The 21,081-nt window shown below is 41.7% G+C and overlaps 1 protein-coding gene and 1 long non-coding RNA gene across 4 annotated transcripts; one reads left to right on the top strand and one right to left on the bottom strand.

Moving 5' to 3' along the window:
• The first annotated feature begins 889 nt into the window (after window positions 1–889).
• LOC142579565 (uncharacterized) lies at window positions 890–13,304 on the top strand. 3 transcript variants are annotated; one of them, XR_012827415.1, is made up of 4 exons: window positions 890–1,630; window positions 5,409–5,741; window positions 10,715–10,771; window positions 12,951–12,982. XR_012827415.1 is itself a non-coding variant. In XM_075689916.1 (3 exons), exons 1-3 carry the CDS (start codon window positions 9,472–9,474, stop codon window positions 13,265–13,267), a joined length of 384 nt encoding a protein of 127 aa, XP_075546031.1. In that variant the 5' UTR covers window positions 9,219–9,471; the 3' UTR covers window positions 13,268–13,304. The 3 variants fall into 3 exon arrangements, 1 of the variants encoding a protein (XP_075546031.1); XM_075689916.1 differs by lacking the exons at window positions 890–1,630; window positions 5,409–5,741 and adding an exon at window positions 9,219–9,481 and having other exon boundaries at window positions 12,951–13,304; XR_012827416.1 differs by lacking the exons at window positions 10,715–10,771; window positions 12,951–12,982 and having other exon boundaries at window positions 890–1,322; window positions 5,409–9,208.
• A 399-nt stretch (window positions 13,305–13,703) lies between these two features.
• LOC142579566 (uncharacterized) lies at window positions 13,704–20,798 on the bottom strand. Its single transcript, XR_012827417.1, has 2 exons — window positions 17,104–20,798; window positions 13,704–16,969 (listed from the first exon to the last, which is right to left on the bottom strand). It is a non-coding gene; the product is annotated as an uncharacterized LOC142579566 (long non-coding RNA).
• Between the last annotated feature and the right edge of the window lie 283 nt (window positions 20,799–21,081).

Here is a 21,081-nt window from a genome sequence, read left to right as displayed (position 1 = left end):
TTCCTGCAGTGGACGGCACCGCCGACCCTCGACAGAAATGGTCGCTGCGCTTCATTGACTGTTCGCGACAATTCTTGAGCATCGCAACGACTTCTTCGGTTGAGGAACGGAGGAATGGAGGAAGAGCTTAGGGCCGAGGATCATATGAGAATACGGGGGCGTTTGAACTAACCGCGGAAGATTGTGCGCAGCACGCCGGCTCCGTTGGTCTCTTCTGGTAGCCAAACCCGCCTTCCGTGGTATCTCAATTAGATATTCTATCTCAATTGTCCCTCCCTAACTTATTTATTTATTTATTTGGTTACTGTTAGGATCATTGAGGCGTTACATATAGGGGTGGTAAGTAATAGTAGCCGCTGACAACCCTACATAACGTTTGACTGACTGACTGGTCGATAAATTAATTAACTGAATAAATAATTATTGATTGATTGATCGATTGATTAATTCACTTATTCATTTTGTCTGACAAGTTCTTTGGTAGGACACGAGTGCTGATTCCGTGCTTCGCACCAAAGCTGCGATTTCTGTTGTTGTTGTTGTTGTTGTTGAAGCTAGGGTAAATTAATATTTCTCTTTCTTCCTTTACTTTACCCACTATCTCTCTTTCCCTCTAGTAGCATTTCCGCGCTAGCCTCCATATCCATAGCTAGGTCAGCAGACAGCTGCTTTCCTCGATACTTCTTTTTACCTGCATCCTTGCATCGCCTGCGATGACAGCGCCACTTCTGTTTCCAACGAACTCCAACTTTTAGTGGCATTTAGTATCGCCTTATATTTATTTCAGGCTAAAAGATATTTTTTATTTATTTGTCCTTATGTTCATGTTCTGGCACTTTTTACTAATCTTTATTAACACCTCGTAGCCGTCGACAACTGCGCCGACCGGCAACATTGGGATCGGCTAGCGGCTTTGGAAAATCTTCGAGATGTGTAGCTTTTCATTGTGATTGCCTTCATAAAATGCCCATAAATTGATGTGTGATTTTCTTCTACCGTGTAGTGCGCTTACTAACGGCGTAGCATCAAGTCATCGTGTGACCAATGTGGGATTAGTGCTTCTCAATGTGTGCTCTAGAGAATGTGTCACTTCATCGACAATGTCAGCACGAACGGGCGCTGGTCTTTGCGAGAAGATAAACGCTGTCTCAGAAAAAGGAGATATCTCAGTACTGACAACGTCATCTGCCTCGTACTACACCCGACAAATTCTAAACTGTGTTCCTATTGGTGTTCTAATATTCGCAGTCTTCGTTTTGTGTGCTGTCACCTAAATTTAGTAGTGCGTTCGACCATCAGCCGAGCGTTCATGTAGATGCCGAGTACGCAATGCGTCTTTTCATCTCGTATTTACTTACCAACTTGTGTGCTGTTCTGCTGCTAGTTACTGGTCGGTGTATGCAAACTGTGGTCGCATGATGTCACAGTTAAGTTTGTCAGCTTGCTGCTGTAGTGACGGTCAACTGACAATTCTGGGCATGTCTTTATTGTTCTTGTTTAAAATTCTGACCCTAGAAGTGCAGACAAGACCTGAACTGTTTCTTTTATTGTCATTGCTGTTATATGCAGGCTTTGAATGTATGCATTCGCATATGCACTCTTGGAAAGTATTGTGTAACCGGTTGATTGTGTGAGTAGTAGTTTTCTTCACGTGTGAAAAATAATCACCTCTTGATTCAAGCATTTAAATCAGGCCAGAATTAAACTTGAACAGGAGCGAACAATCTATGTCGCATGTTGCTCGTCCTATACTCCTCCACGTATGACACTAGCATGACTGATTTAGATATGCCAAGCTGGGACATGTTTAGCGACTGGTTTCGTCAGGATGCTGCTTCACAAATTTAATTATACACTTCTACTTTGTTCATTGCAATTTGCATTTAAATCCAGCTCATCTATGCAAATGGAAGGTGCTCGTTATAACAAAGTTGCTTTATTTCGAGTTTGTTGTTTTCTCATCCAAAGTGCATCAAGGAGCAGTTGGGTTTAGTCCTGCCTTGTATGAATGGTGTAAACTGTTCTTAATATGTGCCCAGTGCCCTTGCCTTCTCATACATGGGATGGGCTGTGGCAATGAGAAACTTTTAAATCATAAGTAGTTTTTCTCAGCAGATAGTTACTTCAGTAGTGTCTTAGAAAATTAAATCGGGCAATTTGCTACATATCCATGTATAAACTTCAGTATGAAAAAATGAATGTGGTGCTTTTGAGAGTGAGACCTTGGCATGGCACCATCAATGCCCGTGTGAAAATGCTTGATGCCCCATCAGCATGTAGTATACTGCTGAGTGGTAGTACACACAACCTGATGAGAATACACCCACGAGTACAGCGAGCACATGTGGAAGCCATTGAGGTGGTATTTGCACCTTTTTTAAATAGGCTATCGTGTTGCTAACAACAGCCGTACATTCATTTCAGTGCCTGTCCTAACAACTTTATATTTAGTTTGAGTGATTTCACTATTATTGTCCAATTTTAAATCCACTTTACAGCCTTCATGCTACTTCTGATGATCTTTATCTTTTAACCGAGGACTTCTTTGTTGTGAATAGCTCGCACAAGTTATGTTTCGTTAATACTTTCTTGTGGACTAGTTTGCAGACTACATTCTGTTCTCTCATCTTTTTTTCATTTCTTGTGCATATTGTGCAGCACATTAATAATTCAGTTACCTTTCATATTTTTCTTCCCAGCATGGCTTTCACTCCAGCTAGTGCTAAGTAGCTTGAAAATTAAAAGAAAACACTTAGGTGCTACTATCTCGTACCTGCATACTTTCAAAACTTGCCAAACACAGAGGTTCAAATATTTACCTCATCTACGTATGCAATAAACCAAGGATGGCATGTATTTTATGATCTTGTTTAACTGCATAACTGACGACGACAAGATAACTCACCATTGCAATGAGGATCCTTTGGTGCCAAGGACGAGTTAACTCATAATGAATTTTTGGCACTTTTTTCACATGTGTATGTGTTCAGTTTCTTGTAATTTTGACAAGGAAACAATACACAATGACTTTTGCCATTTTTCCTACATGTACATTTCTGGCTTTACCAGGTTAAAGCCAAAAATGTACCTATTCTTCATGCTTAGTTTTAAATCCTCTTTGTGCTTCACTTCTGTGGAAACTTGCTGATGTGACATACAATATTTACTTTAATCTAAGCTGAGATATCCCCTTCCCCCCTAAAATAAATGTACTCGCTATAAAGCCCTGGAGTCAGCCCAAGCTCGAGGGTTTAGTTTGAAGAGTGAGGTTCATGCATATGATTTGTGTAATCTATCAGTTTCCACCACACAATGTCTTCATTAAGGCAGGAATTGCAAAAAGTGCAGTAACTCGGTAACCAAGGGAGTGCTAGCTCTCATTTGCCCAACCAGCTGCATCAATCACACACTGAGAAGACCAATGGCAACCTAGATAGTGCTACTTGAGACAACTTACTGCTAATCTCTCAACAATTATACGGTGCCTATGAAACACACTGAGCAGATAGGTCCGTTCATTTCATTTGCACCACTATAGACTAGTTCAGAGTGAGGCACAGGAAGTTCAAAAATTTTGCAGGAACAATGTTACGCACGAAATTAATGTCAAAATGCAGATGCAATGCAGGCCTTATGTTTGTCTGCCTAATGTGTGCTGGCCAAATACGTTTGAGAGGCTCAATGATGGGTTCCGAACCATAAGTTCGCTTTTGAGGTGCTTGGTTTGGAAAACAGCAAAAAGCAACCGTTCCTACATTACAGATGATTCAACAGCATATTTTTGATAGCAACGTGTGTGATGTGTGCATCTTGAGCTGGGCTTGGTGTGTCTTTGTTGGCAAACATGTAGAAGATGTTCTTTTTCTCAGTTGTGTAGGGCAATAAATACACAAAACCACCAGCACCTACATTTCAAAAGAGACATGTTCAATCTGAAATAACATTGGTTTGATCAGCAGAATAACTTAATTTCAGGCTATGGCACATGCTAACATGCTAGTGCACACGTGCATAAAAACATGCAAACAATAAAAAATGCATGCTGCATAGATGCAGCAAGGTTTCAGTGACACTCACGCCCATGTGCTGCAACATCTGCTGCACTGGTGCTTTGCACCAGCATATCTATGCCAAGTCAGGACCATCAGTAGGGAGGGCACAGAACAGTTATGAACCAGCCCTGCACTGTTGCACTTCTTGAAACAAATGGCATGGGTTTGGAGGGTACGGAAACGAATGGCAGGGTGCGGAACCTTGTGAACTGGTTCAGGCATTGCAGGTGAAATGAAGGGAAATGAATGTGGGTGGGTGTAGAAGGAAAATGCAACCAGGCATTGTGAGGTGATCAGGATGAGGAATTGGCTGATGACACAGATGCCAACAAATAATGAGCTTAACAAAAGTAACTGCACACCCATCCAAATGTTTAATATCTTGAAACCAGCCAAACAGCAAGTATAATGGAGTGCATCCATGAAATAGGCTAGAGTGTTGGCATGTATACAAAGCTCATGCTATTGCATAATCTTTTAGGCTGTTCTGATGAGTGCTATGCAGCCCTTCCCACCCTTAAAGGGCCCTCGACAGAACCCATTGCAAATTTTAGTTACGCACTGACAATTCTAAAATGCCATCTAAGAATCATTTTACCGAAATAATTTTTCAGATCAGTTTCTTATTGGCAGAGGTAGAAGGAATTGAATGCCCTGTTATAATACCAGCAGGGGGCTAGCGCAACTACCAAATGAGACCCTCTCTCCCTCTGCCTCGAGTAGCGTGCGCCAGCGACGTTCCTTCCCTGCCTTCTCCCATTCAGTTACAACATTCTAGCTCCTTAACTTTTGTCATGCGTCATTTTTGTTTCCCATTGCTTGTATGTAGTAAGTGCTAATGGCATAAAAAAAACTGAACTATGTCTATATGCCTCTGCATATAGACAGTAAAGCATGCTTCGGGGATAACAGCTACAGGTGCTATACTATGCCAGTGAGAACAGCCTAGGAGACAACACGAGCAAAGGTACAAGTTTTATGCTTTTCGCCAACACGCTCTATCACATGCTGCTGACCATCATTGTGGTCCACACTCAAGCGATGTTATTTAAGAAATAGGCTGGATGAGCATCCAATGTGCCATGCAATGGCAGATAGACAATGATTCAAGTTACTGTAAAAATGGTTAAATGCTTGTTTATTTTGCTGTTGATATTTTTATCAATCATCTTGCATTAAAGAAAACTTTTCTTGCGTCCTCTTTTTTTTTTTTATGCTATTGGCCTTGAATTCAGACTAGTCTTTGGTTTGAGTGGGTATTTTATGTAGCCATTAAGAATTTCTGCGCCTGAGTAGAGTGGAAAGTTTCAGGCCAGCATGTGCGCTAACCAGTAACGTATTGCTTCTCATGTGCAGCTTTTCCTCGTGGGCCTCAGCGACGACAGCCACAGCCAACAGTGCCGATTAACAACAGAACTTGCTCAACATGTGGCAAGACGTATAGCAGTGTGAGCAACCTGCGAAAGCATGAGCTTACTCATACTGGAAAAAGATCCTTTGTGTGCACTTGTTGTGGCCGAAGATTCCTACACAAGCATCATCTTGAAAGGCACCTCCAAACTCTACATGCTCGTGCTCTAGAGACATTTGAAAAGAGCAGAACAGGGGTACCAGTTGGGGGGGCACCACAGGCTGTGGAATGATTGCCCTCCTCCCCCTGAAGACACCAGCTGGACAGTGCACTGTTGGGTGCGTCGGTGTTACCCTGGCCTAGCCCCATTCATTCACCAGGCTCTTGCCATGCCCCTTGCATACACCTGTGACAGAGCCACATGCGCGAGTCCCTTCTATGCTCTTGATGATCTGCCTGTGTTCTTGATAGTGCACAATGCTCTCAATGGCATGCCTATTCTCGTGACAGTGCCTGATAGCAGGAATCTGAGCTACACCTGACAATAAATACTTAAAAGCAGTGCCCTAGAGATAAACGTGCAATTTTGTTGTCAATGCATCATATTGTGATATCTGTGAAAAAACATGCACTAAGATGAAGGAAATCACATGAACATTATGATTGTGTGCTCCGTTGCCTTAATGTTTGTTTTCCAAGTCCTACATAGCGCAATTGCGATGTCAAATCATCTAGTGCCATCCTTTACTGAATTAATTATTTGCATCTGCAGACATTGGGAATTATGTGACAGTTGTCAGTAAGTCAATTAGTTAAAGTAGTTTTACTGACCAATTTATCAGTGTGACTTCAGCACACATGTAATGTGGAATTGAGGCTGGCCAGTGCTGAATGCATGTCCATTTACAGTGAGCCTCCGAGACTACAATTGTGTGTCCCCAAAATGTGGGGTGGGATACCCCAATGCCCCATGACACATTAGCAGCCATGTCCCAATATGAATGAGGAGGGCTTTTGAGGAAAGTAATCTACTCGAGCCTCTGTGTTTTGTCACGTATTCAGAGACATATGTGACTGATGCTAGCTTCTTTCCAAGGTTTAATGTCCCAAAATAACCCGTAGTCTATGAGAGGTGCTGTAGTAGAGGGCTCCAAGTTAATTTCGACCATCTATGGTTATTTAATACACATTGAAAGCACTATCAGTGAGTGTTTTTGCATAATGCCCTCTTCAGAGAGTGGCCTGACATTGAACCTGCAACCTTGTGCTTGGCAGCAGAATGCCATTTTAGGATTCCTTGAGCACTTCCTGGCCCTGAATGCACACGAACATGCTCACGAGGAAACTAGTAAATATATAGTCATAGTTGACATAATTGTGAGATTGGTGGTGATCGTTGCACAATTTCTGATGACCATTGCCCCAAATGATACGCAGGCAGAAAATTTTTGTAAATGCCTTTGTACTTTATTCTCTGAAGCCTCTGTCAACACCCACTGTGCCTACTGCTTTATGAATATAGTGAAAAATTATAACAGAGGCAGGTACAGTTATGTATTCCTCTGGTTGAACTGCTAAAACTGCAAACATCCCCAATCAAAAATGTCATAGCACGCTTGTTGAAGAATAGGCGATGGTATAGACGAAGAGAAGGACAGGTTCCTTTTGCAGCCTCACACCGACTTGTACTACTTACCATGTCTCAAAAATCGCTTTTGCTAATGTAATATGATTGAACCCCAATATATCAAACGTGTATAACAAATTATTGGACAGAACGAAGCAAAGTAAGTCAAGGCCTCGTCAGACACTTCAGCCTTTTATCCTCAAGCTCATCATATACATTGTCTAAATAAGCAAATAAATGGACTAAATTGAAATCTAAAATGTTTCCTGCTGATATCAGCATGTAATGAATATGTGCCTGCAATGAATACCTGATATAACAATGGTATTTTTGTGTCAAATGCAACTTCATTAGAGTGAGGTTTGGCTGTAGTTCAACGGAGTTGTGAGGTACCAACCTCACAACAGCCAGCCTCGAAACCTTATTAACTGAGCCTTCATTGCAGTTATTGCCTAGCCGGACTTGTTTTGGTGCCGAATCCCATTTCCTCATTTTCAACAAGTGTGTTGCAACAATACATTGCCTATGTTAAACTTAAAGCCGGATATAGTGAACTGCAAGCACATATTGGCACTGCCTATGTAGGTCTAATTTCGTTGCTCTCAACAGCATTGATAGTTAGCATCTTCAACTCTTTGAGCAAGAGCCAGTCGACAAACAATGTGCTCAGCCTTATCTTTCAAGTGCAGTTCTCTTGGTCACACACATATCTCATCCTGGCAAAATGCTTTGCATTTACATTATTGGCTATAAAGTGTTACTTTCACCTTAAAGTTGTTCACAATATGTGGGGAATCCCCAACAATTGCTTGAGTGCTTTTGTTATCCCCCCACAATGCTGTTTAGTCTGTCCTGGCACTGGGCCCAGTGGTGCTGTATTTTGCTACATAATATTTTGATTCACTGGCAGGCTCTGTGTGAAGGCATGTTTCCATTAATTATTTTTGTGTGCAGTGATATTTTGGAATATGTTTTCTAATTTTTCAACTATGTACACATGTGGCGCCATTTTAAAAATGCTGCAGCATTTTCAAAGTCACCGCACTGCGGCAACAAATGGGGTGCTTGTTTTCAATAATCACTGTGAAATTGTTCTCTTGCTTTTGCTATGCAAAGAACCCATGTGTGAAATTCATCGCAAGAACAACTTCATTTTACAAGAGTTATTAAATACTTTGTATAGTAGCACCTCTTCAATGCATTTTTCATGGGATCACAGAGATAGAAGAAAATGTATTACCTGGAAGTCACAAAAGACAAGCATTTGTTCCATTTGCCAGGCATTCTTTTGCTGCAAGGATGTTCTGAGGGCTATGAAAAGCAGTTATTTTTGTAAGTGTGCAGTCTTTGTTAATGTCAGTAAATGGATATAGCAAACATAATTTTAAATATTTGGGAATTCTTATGTGTAGATAAATGTCAGCATTTGTTTATTCACATAGGTTTTCAACTTTAAAACAACAAAACACTTTATTAGCAATGACTGTGTTTGAGCTCTCATGGACCTTTCTTGCTGGGTTTTTTCTTGCAGAGAATCCTTGTTCAGTTGTTCGCTATAGTGCGTCTCATTGCAAGTGACAATTTAGTTAAACAAGTGGTTCTTAAAGGGGCCCTGGACCACTTTATCAAAGCGGAGAAAGGCATTTGAAGTGAAAATAGGCTATGTCGGAAAACTTTGCCGCAAAAAATACTTCAATGCGTCCAGCAGAAGCGGAGTTATTGACGATCAAATACAGCCTCCGTTGTGCTCCTGTTCCTTCAATTCCTTGCACTGCGAAGGCTACAGTGCAGTGGAGTGTGCCCACAACGCTCCACCTTCTAAATGTCACCATGGCATGCAGTTCAAATTTCATTCTGGAGATGCCACAACTCCTGCCTTTGGGGCCTACATGCGCTAAACATAAGCCAAATGCAGTTGTCTTCAGCGAGCCGCAGTGCACTTAGCCGATGGACTCGTGGTGGCACCCCGTGGCGGCCACGGTATCTGCACCATGTAGCTGACCCCAGCTTGATGTCGGCTATCAGCCAATAGCAGCTGCCTAAGGGAATGACAAAATAAAGCGTCCGATGACAAAATAAAGCATCCAGAAGAGAATGAGGATAGGGCCTTCTGTTGAAAAGAGAGTGTTTGAGAGAAACGTGACTTCACGATCCGCTTGCGAGCTCCAGGCACCGCGTACGACACTGCGTACGACAGCAAAACCTGGCTGTGATGTTCACAGCAGTGTATGCTACCCACGAACTATGTTATTTCACCAAGCCTGAGGGGTGGTTCAGGGCCCCTTTAAGTGCATTGTGTGTTTGCTGTGAAATGTTGCATAAACGACTTTTTCAGCCTGTGAAGTTTGCTACAGAGAATTTTGTGGATGGCATTTTCTTCTGTTGTCTAGATTCTGACATGCAACTGAGTGTCCCAGAAGGGCCTTGCATTGTTGTCTTGGATGTGCTTGAGTAAGGATGAATCCAACATGCTGATCTTATCTCATTATCAGACTTCATGGGCTCTTCTTTGCTTCATCATTCACAATGCATGAGCATATCTAAAATGCTTCCTTCTTGAACCTGACCTTCCTTTGTTAAAGGCTGCGTTAGCTGAATTTTGAACTACCATTTGTGTACTTTCAGCGTGGAAAATTTTTGATTTCATTACCCTGTTTGCAATGGCTATTCTTGTCGGCACTTCACTATTCTGCACATGCCATGCTTAGAATCAAACATTTGGATTTATATGGGGCGTGTATTTGATGAGCCATCTTCTTCCTTATGGTACCCTTTCCATGGCCACATACAGTCGAACACGGGTATATCGAACCCTGATATAACAAATTATTGTGTATAACAAACAGCTGTAAAATCCCCCTAAATAATTTTATATCAAATGTTTATTTTATATATCGAATTATCGATATATCAAACTATTTCGCAATACCCTTCGAGTTCGATATATCCGGGTTCCACTGTAGTATGTTCTAGAGCATAGATGAACTCTTAACCACCGCTCATGCTAGTGTAACAAAACCGTTGGAAAGAAAAGCAGGTATTTCTTTCATTACATTGTTTTACATGTAGATCATTGCTTTGGTGTGAAGAAAGTACTGCAACACGGAACAATATCATCCAATAAATTGTTGAACCAGTCTGAAATTGAATATAACTAGATCTGCCTGTGTGAGCTTGCACCGTCACATTATCTGCCAAAGAGCTTTCATATTTGTTGTGCATAAGTCACGATAATGTGCAAATTAACTTTTTTTCATTGTTAGTATACCTAGTTTTCGATCTGCCATCACCAAAAATGTTATCGCTTGGAAGCCACTGCTCATGTCCACAAATCCCTTTCTTGTAATCAGCTGGCATGGTCGTTCACTTCATCATGTTGCTGATGTGACCAAATAACCCTGCTTGGAGTTAATTGATGTATATGTTGCACACATTGGAAGGCAGCTGTATTTGCTTGTATTGGAATCTGTATTTGCCTTCAAGGAAGCCTCTGGAATAGGGTCGCATGATTAGTAAAATTCTCAAAACTAAAATAAATTCACATTATTATCCTCCCCCTTCAGCATTGCTTTTATGACTTTAAAGTGGCCTTGACCTTGCTACATCTTTTGCTGCTGTCACCTTGCTTATTTTCTCTCATATTTTGTTTTGTGTTCACTGTATTCATTGGCGTGTATTTTACAGGAAATGGAGGGGCAGTCAGTCGAGCTTTGCCCAAGCAAGAGTTTCCATTTTACAGTGGTGAGTGGTGGGAATCATTTGCCCACTCCTGCCGGCTCTGTCTTGCAAGTGCATTTTAATGTTGTTGAAGTAATCGGCTACAGATTTTTAACAATCACCATTATTGTGGCTCACTCGAAAGCTTATCACCAATATTTAGCATGCCTGCAGCAGTTTATTTGGAAAACTCGTGAGAATGTTCTAACAGAATTTTGAGACTTATGAGCTCGCTTTTTTATTGATGTGTAGGCATTGGCAACATTTCACACAGCAAACATTGAACTTCAAACGCTTGAAGCTTCTACAGCAAAAAAGAAGCAGTGAAATTTTAATCTGTGTGATTACAGTATTTTTTTTATTTCTATAAATTGGCGATGGGGTTTCTGAAGAATGTAGAATTCAAAGTTTGGATGCCTTTGTTATTTTTCAGTCATTGCAATTCACTCCACCTACCTGCTCCACTTTAGAAGGGACAATGGGGGCTTTCACTGGGTGGTGCCTCCATTGCAACAGACATTTCACAATAACGGAATGAAAATTACGAATGACGCTCATTGTACAATGCCCCCACGTAGTAGTTCTTGTGGGGTTTGTAGCCCACGTGACCTGAAGAGGAGTTGTGTCTGCATATGTATTTTCAGTGTAACAGCCTGCAATACTCTCGTGCTGCATGGTTGGCGCACAGTGCATCTGTCATTCTCCAGTTTCTTCTCACTGAGGCAATGCTTCACTTTTTTAGATGTCAGTGACAAAGAGTAATTGCCATGCTTTTGTCACGCTGTGTTGCTCCCATCATCATTATGGCCCCATTGTGCTGTCGCATTCATCATACCAACATCATCGTTGTTTTCAGCGTGGTGTTGCCATTTTTGCTGCTGCCTTCAGTTTGTGGTGCCCAACATGGGGTGCCAGTAATGTTGAGATGGGTTTGTAGAATGCATACCCTTTAAATGATGGCCAGGAAAGGGCCCGACACTCCTCCACTTTACAGCGCACAAAGGCTGCTGTGGCAGGGTTCATCAACCCTCCAACACGGTACAAAGAAGGCTTTGGAGTCAGATCGCCAGCAAGCACTGGTTTATTAACCCAGGATACACCATAGCATGACAGTCATGGTTGCGGGCAAAAAAGGCTCACTGGAAAACTGGTCGAGTGCTCACGGTTGCTGTGTTAGGCTAACCAGGTAGTGGTCCACTGAACACAACAAGCTGCAATAGTAAAGGTCCCACATAACCTACTCATAGCGGGTCTGCGGAGTATCTGCTGCAGTGAAGTGCTGAAGAAGTGCTCAGCTGTACAGAGTTCGGAGGAGAGTGCACCTATATGCAACAATGGGGAGACCAATCGGGGCTCCTTGTAGTGGCGTGTGACTCAACGCCAGGGAGAGAGTAGCATGGTTTGCTTGGGAAACTAGCTCCAGTGCACTAGCCATATCTGCCATGTTGTTGAAGAGGCGATGGTTCCCAGATAACAAGCTTGGCAAAAAGGCTCTCACCACAGGCAGCCTTGGGGATGAGGCTTGGAAAGGCACCTCGATCTCTTCAAGTTGGATGGTTTGATCAGAGTTGCAGGGGTTATGCACAAATTTACAGGCAATGGAACGGTGGGGAGATAGTGTTGAGAGAGGAACTGCTGTTGCAAAAAAATGAGTTTGAGTTAGAGGAGCCACTGAAGTCCGATATATATTTTTTTACCCCAGCCTAGAAGTACAGTTTCCACTTAAAATAGCTTGTATATCTTGTCATTTGCAAAAAATTATTCCTGTGACATGTGTGCTTCCAAGTGTGACAGGTCAAGGTTAATATGAGTAGGGATTAAAATTTTGTTCCGGTAAGCAATAACTGCGTAATAGACCACCTCAAGAAATGCAGAGTGGGAAAGGTCTGCACTCTCAAAGCCAGCACATTCATGAATTGCAGTGTGCAGTATTGAGAGTCGATCACTATAGCTGGGCATAGCCTGGGCTGATCATTTGTTTGTGTTCAGGAAAACAGTGTTCAAAAAACAGACAAGCACAAGAGGGTATTGGCTCTTGTGCTTGTCTATCTTTCACGCATTATCTTTTTCCTAAGCGTTACGAACCCACTTACTCCACAATAAGATTTATTGAGATTTGTTTATGTATATGTGTTTTAATGAAAAATGTACACTTCACTAGCATAGGAGGTCTCATTTGTTAATCTCTTTGCTCAATATGCAGTCCCTTCTCTTGACTACTTCCTGACTGGTGCCAACAACGAGCAGTCTCCGTCATCATCGACGGCCCTGAATTCTACATCCGTCTCGGATGTCCTAGTAGCGAGCACACGGCAGGCATCAATGTCACTGGCACAGCCACCAAAGGAATTTGCCTGCACCATCTGTGGCCGCAAGTTCAGCCTCAAGTGCAATCTGAACCGGCACAATCTGGTGCACACAGGCGTGCGCAACTACGGCTGCGAGGTGTGCGGACAGCGATTTGTGTTGCGACAGCACCTCAAGAAGCACCTCGAGAGGCACGCCAAGGAGTGCTCGTGAGCACCTTTTTGCCTGCCCTCTCGTGTAGTGCTTCACAGTCGGGCCATGCCTTTGGTCTCCTCTGCATTTCTTTGCCTTCAAACTGCTCTCAGATTGTCTTGGGGCACGGAAGGCCTTAAATTTCATTTGCAGCTGCCGTACATCCACCGTCTGGGACCTTTTGGATAACTGCATGGTGTGCTACAGCCGACTATACTGAGATGTTATGCCAGTGTGTACTGCCTGATTGACAAAAAACCATATTAAATTAACTGTTAGGGCTTTTTCCTCTTCTTTCCAATGAATTGCTGTAACATTGTCTGATAGTACATGCAGTTTCTTCTTTAATTTGGAGCCAGTTTTTGAGCAGTATTCAGGATCTTTATGTCCAAGTGTGCACGGTTGCGTGGTCATTTAGTTGAAACACAGTGCCATTGTGTGCTTTTCAGTGCACTAGAAAATCTGTCAAGCAGCCTTTTTGTTTTTTTGTCTCAGCCTTCTGAAAGGTGCTCCGGAACCTTGCAATTTCTGTTTTACTTTTTCCTATCTTACTGCCATGTTTGTATTGGCGTGCAGGAACGACCCATGATGGGCAGATGCACAACACGCCTTTGTCTGTAAAGTGTGGTACATCGTTCGACTGTAGCGTTGCACAGCCACTGAGGTGGATAAAGTGTCAGCATCTGTTGTCTAATGCAGATGCCATAACACAGATGCTGCAAATGCCACAGCGCATGCTGTCATGTGCTAATACACGTTTGCGGAAGTTTTTAAACATTATTTTGTCCCTGCTAGTTTGAGTAGCTACTGCTTCACACCCCCCATTAGCATTGAAAGCAAGAGGAATCGGCAGGTCACAAAGCTGCGAAGCAAAATGACTGCAGAGCAGTGACAGCTGATGGCTTGCCTTCAACTTCTGTGACTAGAATTAGCTGCTGCTACACAATGACTACACAAACTCATCAAAGGCAGCATCACGAGCACTTTTTGTTCACATGAGGGCTACCAATGCAACTTTTGTACAGTGAAGCACTGCTTTCATTGTCGCTGTACAGTAGTCAATGGTGCAACGCTCACCAAAGATTCCCTTTCTCATCGCACTTTTCTTCTCTACTGACATCTCGGCACTTCTTCACTACCTTCCATTGCTTTATCACTTTTGGTGGGCTTACTGCAGTTATAACAAGCAGTGCAGTCAGTGAGCACTATTTAGGAAGCACAAATATGTTGATGAACGCAGCAACTGCACCACCGTGATTCTCATAAGGTGCACTACGCAGTGGTGGCAGTCTTCTGGATAACATACTAAGATCCAAAGTTTGCATAGCAAGATTGTGTCAGTGGCCCTCTAGTCTTGAGTTCCAGCTTCTAAACTCTGAGCATACGAATTCAAATTCCTGGTTACAACCTCACTAATTAGCCTATGCAGCTACAGAAGGTCCATTCTAAAGTTCATGAGAGTCACCAGCTTGGCTGGTTTTGTCGGTTCTGGTTGAGACTGCAAAGTGTAATAGTGTAAATTTATTTCTCCCTTCTCTCATGTATGCAAAGTTTTCGATAGCGCAGTTTACAGTGTCCATTATCCTTAATGGGCTTTCGGGAGGTTTGTTTCGTCGTGACTGTCCCATTCATGCCAAGAGCCAAAAAGACAACTCGCTGGAAAAAAAAAATTCTGCAGTGGCATCTGGTTGATGTAGCTCTTCGCTTTGTTGTCATGCTCAAAGATTTTCTTGGAAAGACAAGTTGAAGGGAAGGAACCAGCCAGGAAGTGCTAACAGCTTAGCGGGGCAATAAGAATGGCACACCTTACAAGTGATTATTACACCCTCCCTTAAAACATGCCCATTGCTCAGATGTGCAACTTCAGAAAATGAAGTTGCACATCTTATAGTTTTCAAATCGTGTTTGCATGCCTGCCGCCTCTCGCAAGTTTTTTAATAAAGTTTAGAAATGTTAGTTCATTCTATGATTTAACACGTTGCGTCAAGTTTTACGAAAAATGGATTCTGTTTACGAAAAGGGTGTTGAATGCAAAGGTGCAGGATTCAGAAAATGTGCACATTAAAGTAATTGTGATGACACCTAAGCTGCCCTGTTGTGGCAGCACAGGATGCCACATACCAGAGGACTACCTTTTTCAAGCAACTGTACTCAGACAGCTTCCTGAACCAAGCTAAACCAGCAACATCAAAGTCGCTGAAAATGTCGCTGTGATCTAACAATGAATGTTACCACCCCTCCCACCCCTTTGTGATCTCAACAGGATTTTTAAGAATTTTACTATTCATAGGTTGACAGGTATGAGTATACACCAGGTGCATATCTGTAGGAAATAGGCCATGTGTGGTCATTCCAGTAATATGCAGACTGAACTAAACATAGTTAAGAATGTCTACTCCTGAGAGTGCCCAGTTAAGAAAACAGTTACCAAAATGCAGAGACTATAAACCAACAAGTGCATACAGGAATTTAATTGGTTAACTTGCCTTATTTGGCCCACACTAATTTAGCCGAACGGCCTCATAAACTAATTGCAGTTAAAACATTAGTCAAATAATCGGCAAGTTTATTACACAGTCAACAATGAGTCTTGCAAGGCTGCAGAGTGAGGCACACTGCTGGTAAAATTAAAAAATAAAAGTTAAGAAAAGGTAAGCTAACTTCATGCCTCGTGCTTCCAGTACATAAAAATCTCAAAGCTTTTTTTGAACACTTTAGAAGCAAGTAGCAACAATATTCATTTTTACATTAAAGATGAAGCCAGCCACCTGCTAGGTCCAAAATATTTCATTCCTTTTGCACACCTGCTTCAGTGTTGTTTAGAGATTTTATATGCACAATGTTAGTGAGATTCTATTCTTTGCAATTCTTTACAATACACCTTGGCAATCTCTTCTTTCTTTCTTTGTCATTACAGTGAGCTTCTGAACAGACATTGATAATAAGCTGATACAACACATACCGCCAAAAGTACTCAGTAATGCCAAGGGCAGCCATAGATTTGAGAATGTGGATACTTTGGACACATGTTGATTTTGATGGCTTTGAACAGTGAACATACTATCATGTTTTAGTGGACACGGGCACCACGAGTTGACCAAATACCAGAAAATAATCACTGACCTGCTTTGATTAATTGCTTACATTAGTTATGTTTTGATTAATGTATGCAGAAACATTGCACTTGTTTTAAACTATTTTTTAAATTCTTTTGGTATTTATTTCGTTTGCGTGATTGCCTACACACCTATTTTTCTTCCAGTTATCTCCGGAGAAGATGACAACTCTGTATTATAGTAGAGCATGCGAGGCTAGCATTTTGTACACATTACTTTTAAACTGGGAGTGGGAATATGCATTTACACATATTCTGAAACCTTTACTAGACATTTACTCTTATTTGTCATGCAATCCTTGCTCTGTTCTTGTACAGGTCTACAAATTGCTTCCATTGCAAGCAATCGTGAACCTGCATTGTGAGCAGATTTCTGCAATGCCTTACTGGATCAAATTGTAAAATCAGCAGGGTCCTATTTCTATGTTGGCCAGCTGTGCAGTAGTGAATGTAATTGTATCATCTTTCTGCTAGTGTGCAAGTTGAAATAGTGACAGCTTAGTACATTTTTGCTTGTATCTGAGTATAGCTGATGCTTTGTCACTTCCAATTTGTAGGCAGCCGTGCAGCAATTCTGGCTCGACTTGTGTTACCTTACACAGCTACACCTCTGACGTAGTAGTTCTGCGGAAACCCGCAAGGTGGAGAGAAGCATGGGTTTTTTGTAGAGAAGCATGGGTTTCCTTTGTAGCAATTGCTACAAAACGGGTGGATGTCTTTTTCCCTTTATTCACAGCTACACCTCGTATTTCTGCCACACACGTTTCATTTTTTTTTTTATCTATAACTGCTGCTTGAGATGAGCTTAGTTATTTTTGTTGAGATTTTTATCCCTTTTTCTACTCTGCTTCACCTCGTGCCACATCTGGTGAATGAACCACTGTAGTAGCTACCACTATCGCCAGAAAGAGCATCTCTGGATAATGCTGTCAAGACCAGCTTGTGAACAAGAGCTCATAAGTACAGTCGAATTTTGATATATAAAGTAGCAGCGTCTGACACAATAATACCTATATTAGATCCTATATTTGTTATAAGGGCACATACCAGTGAAGAAATGTTCCAAAAATAATTGGCAAAAAAATTCCAGGTCAAGTCTATGCAAAAGAATAGCAAATGTGATGCCTTCAGCACAGCAGCAAAAGGTCTGTCAATTTTGATTATCCATTGGCAGCTTTTCATGCCGCTACATGGCACATGACGCTAAATTATAAATGCATTTTGCACTGTCGTTAGTGTACAACCACATGATTGTAAAGGATTGGCACATTAACTTGCTGAATGTGTGCCAGCCAAGCCACTGGAATATGTGCATCCTGAATTTGCCATTTCAAGTTGCTCTTGCCAAGTATTTTATGTTTTTCCGACCAAGGTGCATGCATTGTGCTGCAAGTGGACAAATTATTTGCTTTGCTTTGAGCTATAGTGTCTCAGACCTTGCATTTTCAGTTTCGTTATAGCAGTAGAACAAAGTGTGGCCAGCAATTACATGATACATGGCAAACCAAATTTTATATATGTTTCGCTACACCCATGTTTGTTATATCGAGGTTCAACTGTATCCGAGAATGTGGACAGAAGGACAGCCCCAATACAGCTCTCTAGATAGAGAACTACATGTAGCGTGAGGATCTTGTCTCTTTTGATCCTTCCAATTGCACATTCTGTTCTACATTCCTTCTCTTCCTTTATCCCTACAATCTTGAATGTGGATCAAAAACACAACTCATGAATGCCTCTACAATATTAAAAAGAATACTTGTGCTACCATGTTCTTTCCTTGGCTCCTGCAACCATTGGTTTTTTAGGTGACTGCTTTGTGGGTCCTTTGGCTCTGATATGGTTTTTAAAATGGTCATGCTATACCAACCTTGTGTCATCTTCTTTCCGGCTGCAACCGTGATTTCCTTTCTGGTGATATAGTTCTAATCTTTTCTCATTGTGTGCATGGCTACGCTGCACTCATTCTGCCTTTTGTACTTTCACTGTTGTGTTCATGGTCTTGACCTCCTTTCATTCCTAAGTGGTTGCATCACTTCACTTTCTGACGTCATCACTATATACTCCGTTTCACAATAATGTGAAACTGGAGAAAAAACTTCAGCTATACTCATTGACAACCTAGCAATTCATTACAAGTTCCACTTACAATACCGCACTCCTTATCCCCTTTGTGCCACCATACTCCAAAACATAGCTCCTGACATATGCCAATATCGAAAGAAATTCGTTTCTGCTGTGACGTCACAGAAATGAGTGAATGTGATTGGCCACTGCAGCCACACAAATTCTTTCCCAGTTAGACATCTGTGCATTTTCCATTGCACATTTGGTTGTTTGCCAACTTTAAAGTCAGGCCACCCACAGCTTTTATAATGTACAAGGAAGTGCATGCCTCTCCTAGAGCACGTCCCTCCATGTCAGAGTGTTATCTGCACAATTCTGAGTGTGGTCTCAAGTGCCACAGTACGCTCGCATCGTAGGTTCTATTCCAGTGCAACATTATTGTGAAACAGTGGGTTAGCTCCTCTGCTGTCTTTTGGGCAACCTTGATTCTCTCTGATGTGGTGATTCCAATTTTGTTTCCTTGTCACACATCCCCTCTGCCCGTCTGAACTGTGCTCGTACTTAACGTGCCTGAAACTTTGTTTTAATGTTAGGTATCTCTATTTCACTTCAACACATTATCCCCGGCTGCACCACTATGTTGTTTACTTGGCCTTTCAGTTTCACTTGCATGCTCTTGTAGTGTAAATCAAATGGCTCAGTCTTCTAGCCAAAACAAAAAAGCCGTAACAGCAGCTCGCATCATCTGTTGACTATGCAGTAGTGTGTCTTTCCATACACATTCTTTCTTTAAGCAAGGTTTGGTGATTAAGTGACCAGGAAAGATGAAGATGAAAGCTTTAGACAAAACTTCAGTCTCATGTTTCTTTTTGGTGTGTTAGAGAGTTAAGGCAAAGCTTCTTGTTAGCACATACTTTTGTGTCTCCTTTACAGTCAAACCTCGTTATAATGAAACGGGGTATAACGAAGCATGTAAATTTCCCCATCAAATCCTCATAGAGATTCATACTGCAGTACATGCAAAATGAACTTAACGAAGTAATGAATACAACAAAGTAATTGTGGCTTCCACTTCAGCTTCGTTATAACTAAGTTTTACTGTACATCTATTGTAAAGTTTAGAACCGACAGTTCCAACTGCTGGTGTGCAGTGCATGCAATTGGCACTTCTCGTCCACTGATCTTTAAAAAGAAGCCAGTTACAGGCTGCAGAATTTCTGCAGTATAGTATCTTATTTGCTCTCCTAGTGAGACAGAAAGATCGTGGAAGCTATGATGAACAATTGTAATGGACAGGCGTTTGATAACATGTTGACGCACTAGTGTACTGACATGGCCAAGCAGGCTTTTTCTTTCTTTCAACTGTGGCTTTGTTTAGCAATATCGTCATTTTAAATTTTAAAATCATTGTGCATTACTGTCTGTTACAGCATGTGGTTGACATTCAGTGAGCAGGCAGCAGAAATTTCACTGTTCATGAATCGTTGCTTGTTAATCTGTGATAAACAAAGCCTGCCTATAACATCTGGACCTGGGATGTGTACCCTAGGCTCTTGCTTGCCAGGAGATTGACTGCAAGTGGACTAGCATATAGATATGCTGTTTGTAAAGCCATGTATTGACTAGATTGTGAGCATGCAGAAAAACCAAAATGTTTATAGTCAATTGCCTATTGTGTGCTGGCTCATATCAGTTATGTGTATGCAGTTGGCAACAAAAGTTTACAGGACACGAGTTCTATGACAAATGTGAATTTCTGCTCTGTTAAGCTTAGCGCTTCTGGTTTAATGTGTCACTGTGTGGGTCGGAGAAATTGCTTCTAATTGAAACTGCCTTGAAGTATGTGTGCCCAGGGTGTGCAGGAATTCAGTTTTGTTGCAAATCCTTGGACACAGGATTTAAACCTATGTGGCTGGCTGTACGTGTGCAAGCATGGCATTGTTGTAGTAGGCTTGTGTTAAATTATGTAAATTTCAAGAAATTGCTCAGGTGCACCCATAGCTTTTGGCTAACATGTGTGTCATTTACTTGCAGTTTCATTTATCATGCTAAAGTTGCAAAGTAGTTTTGTTCAACTGCATGCAACTGTCCCGAGTAAATAAAGCTTTGCTGGTCATGGCAGTTCCAGGTTTCGACCTAGCACTGAACTCCTTTTACGTATCCTTCATAATCTTTCATCACCTTAACCAAATCTGGATGATGTGTACTTGATTGCTGAAAGTGAAGGCCGCAATGGCCAGTTTCTCTGCGTGGAAGCATGTGCACACAAATTGCTTATAATCACTGTGGGTGTTCCACTTTCCCTACTAGGCAAGCTCTCTTTTGTGCTACACTCGCTGTCTTCATGGGAGAAAAAAAATGTCAGAGAAAGAAAGTCCCCAGTTGAACATTTATTGTTTCTCGTGTGACCAATAGCAAATTGTCAGCTTGCGTCATTCATTTCACAACTTCAAATGCGATTCGTCATTGACTGCTTTGCTGTTTCCAATTTTTCTTGTGATCAGAGGCTCCCGTTTCTTGCAGGCTTCTTTAAGTAAGCACCCTATGCACTTAGGTTCCTACCACTACCAGGAATCAAAACTTTGACCTCATGCTTAGCAGTGGAATGCCGCTGAGCCACCGTGGAACTTGGAATAATACACAGTCACACTAT

This window comes from Dermacentor variabilis, chromosome 4 (assembly GCF_050947875.1).
Source record: "Dermacentor variabilis isolate Ectoservices chromosome 4, ASM5094787v1, whole genome shotgun sequence".
Classification (NCBI taxonomy): domain Eukaryota; kingdom Metazoa; phylum Arthropoda; class Arachnida; order Ixodida; family Ixodidae; genus Dermacentor; species Dermacentor variabilis.
The sequence above is the reverse complement of the archived record's forward strand: the minus strand, read 5'-3'. Positions and strand labels throughout refer to the sequence as shown.

Coding starts and splice junctions, on each gene's coding strand:
- LOC142579565 (XM_075689916.1), top strand. Junction 10,772..12,950: donor AGAGTTTCCATTTTACAGTG/GTGAGTGGTGGG, acceptor CTCAATATGCAG/TCCCTTCTCTTGACTACTTC.